At 34.5% G+C, this 10,489-nt stretch overlaps 1 protein-coding gene across 2 annotated transcripts; it reads right to left on the bottom strand.

The window, feature by feature from the left end:
• Positions 1-2,726: 2,726 nt before the first annotated feature.
• On the bottom strand, positions 2,727-5,755 carry LOC140858511 (bidirectional sugar transporter SWEET2a-like). 2 transcript variants are annotated; one of them, XM_073259313.1, is made up of 6 exons: positions 5,631-5,755; positions 4,030-5,539; positions 3,727-3,943; positions 3,487-3,645; positions 3,247-3,366; positions 2,727-3,091 (listed from the first exon to the last, which is right to left on the bottom strand). In XM_073259313.1, exons 2-6 carry the CDS (start codon positions 4,074-4,076, stop codon positions 2,978-2,980), a joined length of 657 nt encoding a protein of 218 aa, XP_073115414.1. In that variant the 5' UTR covers positions 4,077-5,539; positions 5,631-5,755; the 3' UTR covers positions 2,727-2,977. The 2 variants fall into 2 exon arrangements, with proteins under 2 accessions (XP_073115414.1, XP_073115415.1); XM_073259314.1 differs by having other exon boundaries at positions 2,985-3,110.
• Positions 5,756-10,489: the final 4,734 nt, after the last annotated feature.

The raw sequence follows: 10,489 nt of genomic DNA, 5'->3' as shown, positions 1-10,489 counted from the left end.
ATATAGTGCCCTAAAAGCCACAATCTCAAGCAATGAATTAGTCAAATTAACTAGCCTAAAGGCTTTGGGAGATTTTGATCCCCTTGGAGTGATCAAATTCTTATTCATTCTCTCTTTTTTATTTTCTCATCCTTTTAGTTCAAAATATTCTTGATACAGACTTAGGTTCCTTTCAGCTTGGTACCAAGGCAGCGATCCTACCCATATTCAATGCCCTACAACATGATTTTAAGGAGTTACTCTCAACAATAATATGATGGTCATACAAAGATAGTGGGCATAGCCATAAACAGAAGTAATTAGTGGAGAAGGATTTATAAAGTTGACCAACGCAGTACTAGAAGCTGGATGGTTGCCTTCAAACTTAAAGCTTTACTCTAAATCCAAAGAAGGGTTTCTCAACAAAGAAGGGGATTGAGGATCTGATAAAAAAATGTCATTGATCCTAAAGGGCAAAGACAAATAAAAAGATGTTGAAGTAAAAGTTACTTGCACGACTTCAACGAAGGAATTACTTGCCTAACGTTCCATAGCAGATGTAATGTTTGTGGAGAAAAGGTGTGAAAGTACTCTTTGGGTTCTCAAAATGGCGTTTAGCTGAAAAGCAGAACAACCCACTTCGTTTAAAGTGCTGCAAGTTTATAATAATCAACTGGAACATCTAGTTACTACGAAGCTTTCTCCTTCAGAAACATCTTAAATTATATTAATAAAAAGATAGTGAAGAGAATAGCATAAAAGAGAATGGAGAAGGGAGACGTACAACACAAACTTCACATCTTGAGGCATTTGGTTCTTGCACCTGCAGATCCTTTTGTTGGATGCAACTGGAAGAGTTGATGTCAATAGCACAAGGCTAGAAGATAACCAAAAAATTCTACATTTTCTAGAGTTTTGAAATGCTCGAAATTGTCATGGACAATGATTAAAGCAAACTGCACCTGGTGTAGGACAAAATGGATCCTAATTCTTAGAGACTAATGTTCTTTTCTGCATATAACTTCCTGAAACAAAATTTAGCCTTCTTTAATTTTTTTTTTTTTAAAAAAAATTGTGTTCAATATGTTCGGTAATCATTCTTTGTCATGCATGGTGCATGAATTTGGCTGACTGGAGAATTTTACCAACATTGATCAACTTGAACTATTTCTTGTCGAATATGAAGACAAAAGTAGTTACAAGTTTCGAATCAGGCAATGTAGCTGGAATGAAGCGATAGATTGCCACCTCAAGGGGCGTACAGAGAAGAAGCCTTTAAGATAGCTCTCAAGTTGAGAATCTACACAGCATGCACTAGTTCTTGAGTATCCAAAAAATAAAGCAGAACTGTTTCATTTCTATGGAATTTGCTAGATGGCAAAGCAAGGATATTTTGGAGAAAACTTCATGTTATAATAGAGGAAATTGAATGCTTCAAGCATGAAGGTAGGGTTGGCATCCCCACTTGTCCTAAATAAATGCCTAATTATTACAAGGGGAATAATGAGTAGGGAACAAAATAAGCAAATAACAAGTCACAACATGCGAACAAGAGGTTAGACACATGGCTCACTTAGAAGAGGTTCAAAAGATTCCATCAGCTCCAATGAAGAATAAGGGAATGAGATACTGCTAATATCTCGAATGCTGATGCTGGTTGTTGATAAAAGGCTAGTAACTTGGTAGTGATGGTTAAAACCATGAATTTGACTTTATAGGCGAAGATTGATCAGTTTAAACTTTCTAAAGAATGATTCTCCTTCATCAAGAAAAATTTCTAGAGGATTTCAAGCTAGACAAGAGGGTCCTAGTCAACCTATAACTTAAATTCAGTAAAATGCATGCAAAAATTTGTATACTATTAAGTAGAGATCTAGAAGGGAGATCAGGAAGAGAGGGGGGGAGGGGGTACAAGGACCAAATCTGGCCAAAAGAGGCCCTTTCTTTTCATAACAAACCATGTAGCATGCTTCTAGTGGCCAGCCTAAATGTCCTTTTACAGCCTTTTTTCACGGCATAAACTAGAGTCTGCACAACCAAGTAATCTATCCATATGGATGCCTAAAATATTTCTTGAAATGCAAAATCCAGAAGTCCACAGAATCTTACATAGAAAACAGCTAAAATAATAATAATAATAGTAATAATAAATCAAATCTTAATGACTTGATGACTTGCCTGACCATATATCCCTAAAGTCGGATTTTACCAGACCAATTTTAATTAAAATAGGAGTCTAATACAAACCCTAAGAGTTTCCTAAACAAAAGATCAGAAAATAAAATATAATTCACAATATAACATGTTTCTTCCATATCATTATGTCAGCATTTAAAGAACAAACACAACTACAAATGCAAAAGCAATGCACATCAAACTTCCTGTCAGCACCATCATGGCCCTTGTTTTCAGGAACAATACTTCTATTCTTTGTAGCATCATGTATGTGCATGTTTTTGAACCCTTTTACACCAGGTGACATTTTATAATTTGGTTATAGAGAAATAGTGACAATTTCAACTAACAGAAACAGATAATAATAGAACACAATGAATATACATGTATGGAAACCAAAACATATGCATGTAAGATTTATAAAAATGAAATGAAACTATAAATAAATTTATAGATGAAGCAGTTAGAGAACTCAACAACAATAAAAAAAGTATATTACTGTTCTCTGTCATTCAGTTCAAAGCTAATTGAGCACATTCTTGCTTCTTATCATTCAAAAATGACTAGCTTGGTTAACAAACCAGGAACTCATTCCAATATATTTGAAGAATCTACTAAAGCAAGGATGTCCGATGCCCCATATGAATGGTGCACATATACAAGAAAAAATTTACAGGAATTGACATCAAGATATAGACTGGTGGTACACAACTTTGATATATTTAAACCACACCTGAATATATAATACATGATTCCCAAAGAAAATTATGAAAGAATTACAAGGAAACAATGCTTTGTACACTCGACCTTTTTGAGAGCAGAGTCATCCATGTGACCCAAGCAATGGAAGCCTAGATTCTTCACTTGGTTTCCTGCAATAGTATGCATATAGCAACAATTGTATGACTCCCAAGACTGTTCCAATCCCATTTGGAACCTGGAATTCACATTTAAGCCTATAAGGAATTAATTTACAAAATTACAAAAAAAAAAAAAATGCTGAGAACACTATCTTCTATTGTATTAGGACTCTAATTAGTGAAAAATAAATAATACCACCAGTAAAATGATAATATTTAGCAGTATACTTACATATACGAAAAAGTCATGCAACAGCAACCCATATGCAAAGAATGATACACTCATTAAGAAGGTTGCCAGTGATAGATAGAAAGGCATGAACTCAACACTTCTTGTCCGTATCACCAAATTCTGATGAACAAAGCATGAAAAGAAGCCTAAACAATACCACTAATCTATGAACACCGGATGTGATGAGGTTATGACATTTCACACATAAATTCCATCCCAAAGAACTAGGAGAAAACATACAATAATGAATAAAGGGGATGCAAACATCGAAATGAGAGAAGCGACACTAAGATATCCAACAAAAGTTTGCCGTGATTGGTGGTCGAACAACTCAAGGCTGACATATATGATGAGAGAAAAAACACACAGAACTGCTATCAGCAATCCAGACATCTTCAGCTGCACAACAAATCAGAGGAAAATAATAAATGACATAAACATGATACAAGCGGATCCAAACAACAAAGGGGATGAAGTTACCCTTCTTGTAGTATCTGCATATATAATGAAGAGGGTCACATAGACCAGCTGACAAACAGCGCCTATGGAATTGACTGTGGCAACCAAGATTACGCCATAGGACACGAATGGCAGACCATACCACATGCAGATCAAGCAATTCAAGAGGGAGTACACATAGGGTAACCCTGAGAATTGCTCTGTTGATTTGTTTCTGACAATTCTTTTGAACGTAGGTCTGAAAGAAATCAAATATAACGAGACGCGTCGATGACATGGTTCTGTATGGTGGAACCAAGAAAGGAATATCAAGGGTGGACTTACATCGGTGAGGCAAACAACACAAATGCAAAGAGGTTCCCTGCAGACATAATGAAGATGATTTCATAAATGTGGTCATCATAATAACATCAAAAAGGAAAGAGCTTACCACTATGTTATGTTCATTTACTAACAGGCTAGGGAAGGGCTTATTGGAGATACAGCATTTGCATCTATTGCCAAACATGATCAACCAGCTGATAGCACATAGTATTGGAGATCACATGCACAATGGCACCTTATTTTTGTAAAATATTATTCATCAAAAAATCACCATCCCATCATAAGATGACTTTATTTGCCTCATGACTGCGAAGAAAACAAAATGAAAAAGAGAGGATTGCCGTCCAATAAACCAAAATGAGAAAAAAAAAAAAGGATTGCTAGCTCAATAATCATGCTTATCAATGATAGAATGATTTATAAAACTCAAGATGATTCTCTCTTTTTTTTTTAAAATTCATCTCTTTTTTTTTCACTGATTCTCAATCTCCACCACCTTTCTTCTCTCTGTTACTAATAAAAACACTCAATTATAAGATAGACATAAAACTGTCTTGATAAAACGGTTCATATCGTTTATTTTTCAACTGATAGAAAAAACGATGAATCAGCATAAAAAATTATCGTATTGTAAGATAATTTTATTTTGATGATTTTATTTTAAATAATATTTTGATAAATAATTTAAAAAAAAATATTTTGATAATTTTTTTAAAATTAATACTAAATCGATAGAAAACCCGACAAAACCAGAGCCATATCACTGTTATATCACCGTTTTCGGTAATCAATGACTCTGACAACTGAGCCAGTTGGCACCCACAAAACGATAACTTTTAATATCCTTAAAATGATGAAAATTGTGGGGTCCATAATTTCTGCAGATTCCCCATGTCAATATCCTCACATCCCATCAACAACCTTTTATTTCACGAATAAGCTTACCCTCATCCATAGCCAGAATGTAACCAGTTTGGTTAATGATTGAACCGCACATAGTTGAATGCATCAAAAAAAAAAAAAATCTATTTAAATAAAAAAAATCCACAAATAAAATATATATCTTCTAAAACAATGCTTCATCCACTTTATAATCATTTTTCTATCACCAAATATACCAGCCATAATGATTTATCATCCATGTACAGGACCATATATCATCAATAATAAATAGCATCATCTTATTCTAAACTTTATATACCATGACATCGACAAATGCACACACGCACATATACATAAGTATTTAAATGCAAACCCATAAAGGGAAAACATGGAATTGCATACATGCGCAAATATGTTGGCTGTATATAAGATAACATGATGAGTAGTTCCGAAAATGCTGAAATAATACTTCTTCAGACCACACATGTTAAATTCAACTTGGATGAGAGGAATCAAAGTAAATCTCAATTATGAAAAGCAGAAAATTTGTTCCAAGCCACACAATTTGGATATCCTCTCAAACCGCTAGACCAAACCATAGAGCTTAGCAGTTGAAATTTCACCGTCGCTGCAATGAAACCGGGATAAGATAATGATCAACAACATCATTTTGCTTATTTCAATCGAAGAAGCCTTGAAAACCACAGTTACTGGCATACCTTATTCAAAACTCTCAAACTTCATCATTTCATTGACTAATATTGATTGGCCTATTATTGTAGATAATTTATCAACTATCATACTATATATCTTCACGTTCTCTTCTGCACAAAAAGACATCGCAACACAATCAGCATTGCATAACAATCACTGACTGACCAGCAATAGAATAAATGCAAACAAGAGATGTTACGGCAGAAAATGTGGACCAAGTAATAAAATCAAAACACCAAAAAAGTTGGAACAGTAAACGGCAACATTCGCAATTACTGTAGCATGATTACTGCTCAAAGTTACTATAGCATAAGCAAAATCATGTGAATAATATCATTACAGTAGCTAGACCCATCAAGCTAAATAAAATCTGAAACCTTTTAATACCCATCCTCGAATAACCTATCAAAAAACTGAAAACAACTAAAAAGTAAAAGTAAAATATAATAAATTGACAACAAAAATTAAATCTAATAAAAATCCCTAAGTCCTGCATCCACCAAACGCATCATAACATGTTCTTGGAACTCCATCAACATGTATGCAAAGATATAGAAGTAATAGTATTCATATTTGCAAAAAATAAAAATAAAAGACGTCAGAAATCAAATTATCAGCAAGGAAACTGGATGAAGGGAAAGTAAGGAGGACATGGAAAGAAGAAGAGGAAGGACTGAGAAGAGAAGAGAAGAGAAGAGAAGAGATAGAAGTAACGGATTGGATGGCCATTGGAAAAGAAACACTTTATTTCCAATCACCCCCAAAACTGAGAAAACCCAGAACATGACACCTTCGAGCAAAAACCTAAAACCTCACCTGTTTTTCACTTCCATAAACTAACACTTGATGTGGCTTATTAAGTTATGCCCATATAACGTTCCAAACAACTGCAGGATATTCTAGTCTCAGCCATACTCATTAAAAAAACTAGAACTAAAAATTAAACAGAACTAAAAGATAAGATTGAGGAAGCTAAAAGATTAAACTAAATCTATGCTCACTGCCGATGATGCACAGCCCTTCAATGCACGTTAGCCAGTTGCGTGATCCAAGTTGAACATAACATTCCAAGTTCTCTTTGTGTGGATTATTACAATTATCAATGAACAAGAAAAAGGAACTTCCAGCCCTTCTAAATCTATATCATATTTATGCATACAAGCACATGTTTCAAAGCTAACTCTAGGTCCCAAAGCGTCTTGCTTTTGTCAGCTTAGCTACTTCAGAGATGATAATCATTAAAAGAATGGGGTTTTAGTGACAAACATACACTAAAGTATGGTTCGTGTTAATGATGCTTAAAACAATTTTTGTCTTTTTACTAAATTTTAAATGACGGTCCTAAAGAATGCTATACTGAATTACTACAAAAAATTGAGAAATGAGAGCAAATCCTTGGCAATTAGTATCGTAATACACATTTGAACACCGTAACCACATAAACATTGAGTTGCATTAAGCGTAATCGATTTTTGTTCCTTAGTCATTTCATTCTCCTTTCAAATGGGGATTATCTTTGTAAGCCATAGGTTTAACCTTTCATGGTACTGCCTATAGTGACCTTTATCTCCTCTTTAGATCTGAAATCAGATTCTACAGCCTTGGAAAACAAGTGCAAACATGACATAGAATCAGATTGCACCAGATAGCCCATAATCATTAAGGAATTCTTACATAAAAAAGATGAAAAAAAATTGACACGTCGTATTTCATCCTACCATCAACCAGGCAACTTGAGGAAGCGTTTAAGCTGATTTGCATATAGTGGTTTTGTAGAAATCATCCATCTCATGTGTTCAGTTGAAGTTTGCACTACATTTAAGATTAAAAATTCCATAGACAAATGAACAGCAAGTAGTTTGATTCAACTGACCATCAAGGATGTATTATGTCCATAAGCTCTAAAGATCAGAATTAGGACTGCTAGTTTGGTGCAGCAATGATGTGGTCAAAAATGAAAAAGAATTGCCCTGCTGGTACAAGAATAAGGATCACTTTACTGTCAGTGATGTATTATGTAGAACTGAATGAACCCTCTAGCTCAAAGATTGCAAGTCTGCAGCATCAAGGATGTAAAGCACCAAACTTTTATAAAGGTGGTCAAAAGTGAAAAAGAATTGACCTGCTGTTGCAATAATAAGGATCATTTTGCTGTCAGGGATGTATTATGTGGAAATGCATGAGCTCTTTAGCTCAAACATTAGGATTGCAAGTCTGCAGAATCAAGGATGCAAAGCACCAAAGTTTTGTAAAGGTGGTCAAAAATGAAAAGAACTTCCCTTCTGTTTACAAGAATAAGACTCCATTCACATTACCTTCTTTACGGCCTCCTGAAATTATATCTTCAGAAGTCGTTTTACTATCTGTATCTCTAAACTCTCAAGCCCACCACTAGACTCTAATGTCATGCTGATGATATTGATACCTTTTTCCTATTTAATGAATTAAATAAAAGAATATACTGATGTACACATCATATATGTGGTTTATGTCTATGTATATGTAAGCATGCACATGTGCGTGGACACATGTCTACACTCCATGCACATGTGTATGTATAGCCTTTTGCAGTCAAGAAGTTTAAAGCTGCATGAGTTAAAACTTCCCAACTTCAATGTCAATATAGATACACGTTCCCAAATTTTGAGCAAGCAATTGACAAGAAGGCATCACAAATTTAAAAAGTAATAGTTGCATCAATGAGTTAAACAAGGTTCTGACAAATCTTCATGGTATACCAACAAGACCCAACAGTAAAAGAAAATGTTGCTGACAGACTAACAGATAAACAAATGATAAATGCATATTTGCTTTCTAATGTCCGACGTTACTTAACAAATTTTAGAACATCATTCATATTGATGCTCAAATTAGTTCAAAATCCAAATCATCAAGCCAAAACACCTGATGCTACTTTTTTCAATTTATGAAATGAAAGGTAAAAAAAAAAAAAACTACTTTTGCACCTCCATTCAAGTCAATAATCGGAAAGGGTACCCTTAGGAACATAAAAGTTCACCACTCTATAGGGGTATTGGATTGGGTTAGCTCGGATACAGATCCGGTCAAATGCGGATCGGGTCAAAAATTTGTTAACCCAAATCTGACCTATTTATTAAACCGGTCAAAAATTCAAATCTAAACCCAACCGATTTATTAAATAGGCAACCTGACCCGATCTACATAACTCATTTATTAAACAAGTCACGTCAGGTTAAACGGGTCAATGTGGGTTAAACGAGTTAAACAGGTTAAATGGTTCGAGTTACGACCCAACCTAATCATTAAAGAGTCAAAATGGGTTAAACAGTTTAAAGGTCTAAACTTGAACTCAACCCATCTAATAAATAGGTCTAGATAGGTTGACCCATTTATGACCCAATCCATTTATGTTAAACCCAAATCTCTTTAAAATGGATCATTCGTGGGTTAGGTTGATGGGTTGGGTTATAAATTGCCACGCTTACAACTGTCATAAATAAGCCTTTGTTTGTTTGTTTGTCCTATTCAGCTACCTTTCCTTATATTGTCATGCTCATCCCACATGCTCTATTGAATAATGTCTCTAGAAAGTCCATGATACATTCTCCACTAACCTATCTATAATTCTAAATTAATCAACTCTAGAAAGTTGCTTGAATTACTAGGACATAAAAGGTGATAATACAAATATATCATGTTACCAAAGACAACATTAAGATAAAAGGCATCTACAAGCTCTGCTAGGAAACAGAAAGTTAAGGAAAAATCATACAGTTAAGATACAAGTTATGAGTATAATAAGTTTTTAACAGAAAGGAAATGTAACTTATTTTAAATTCTTTTCAGGTTAAATGTAGTCAATATGAGACCATGAACGGGATTATATTTATTGATATTATTTAACCAAAACCAATATAAGCTGTAAAGTAGGTATTAGCTATTTAGAAATTGGATCTCCTACATTAGCAAGCCATATCCCATGCACTGATTAGCTAAAAAGGTCAAGATAATGCAGGGTCAATTGGTGATGTCCTGCTATGTGCAGAACATAAGGGAAGGATGAAATTAAGTTAGGCATAATTACTGGTTTTCTTCTTAACATGTTTATGTGACAATGATGATAATCATTGATTATAAAAATAAAAATAAAAAGACCGACAAAACAGCCCTATGATTTTGGTGATGGCAGAGGTTATGAGAAGAAAAATGTGATGTAACAGAGATTCTGCAACCAGTGAATGCAGAATCAAGAGCATGCCTGGTATTTAAGATATTAGCCATTAAGTAACAGAAAGTAGATGATGCAAAAGAATGTCAAAGAAGAAACAATTTAATTTTTGAAGGTAAAGTATGGCATACAGATTTTATAACAAGATTTCATGTAATCTTAGTGGCTTGCAATACACCGTTAGTTGTGCTTGATTCTAACATATGAAGATTTTCTTTCAAGGGTGGTTCCACAATAATGTTATTTTTGATCAATTATGGAGCCACACTTCTGGATTTCAAATAAGTTTGAGCCTCAAGGCATGCCAAAGTATACAGTGACTTCCCTTATAGCAATCTAAACTACAAACAGAAACATCACAGCCATTTAAAACCAACTTAACATATGAATTGACAAAAAAAACTCCTAATCTCATTAATTTAGAGGAAAACAACAATGTTAAAATGGAGTACCGTCTAAATCAAGGATTTAGATCCGAGCGGGATGTCCCGTGGGACACCGGGATAGAGTATCATCCTATGTGTCGGGACAGACCGTCCCGCTAGTATCCCAGCTTCTCAATTAAGAATTGGGATGTCTTGAGACATCCTCTGTCCCAAGTATCGGGACAGGACAGGACGGCGGCACGTCCCGTTCCATGAAAAAACTGGAACA

This window comes from Elaeis guineensis, chromosome 6 (genome assembly GCF_000442705.2).
Source record: "Elaeis guineensis isolate ETL-2024a chromosome 6, EG11, whole genome shotgun sequence".
Taxonomy (NCBI): Eukaryota; Viridiplantae; Streptophyta; class Magnoliopsida; order Arecales; family Arecaceae; genus Elaeis; species Elaeis guineensis.
This window is presented reverse-complemented; position numbering and strand designations above follow the sequence as displayed.

Excerpts from the sequence above, each read along its gene's own strand:
- LOC140858511 (XM_073259313.1), bottom strand. The coding sequence starts at position 4,076 with ATGTCTGCAGGGAACCTCTTTGCATTTGTGTTGTTTGCCTCACCGAT. Across the intron at positions 3,646-3,726 it reads ATGCAGATACTACAAGAAGG|CTGAAGATGTCTGGATTGCT; the intron begins GTAACTTCATCC and ends TTTGTTGTGCAG. Across the intron at positions 3,367-3,486 it reads CATCCCCTTTATTCATTATT|AATTTGGTGATACGGACAAG; the intron begins GTATGTTTTCTC and ends TTTGTTCATCAG.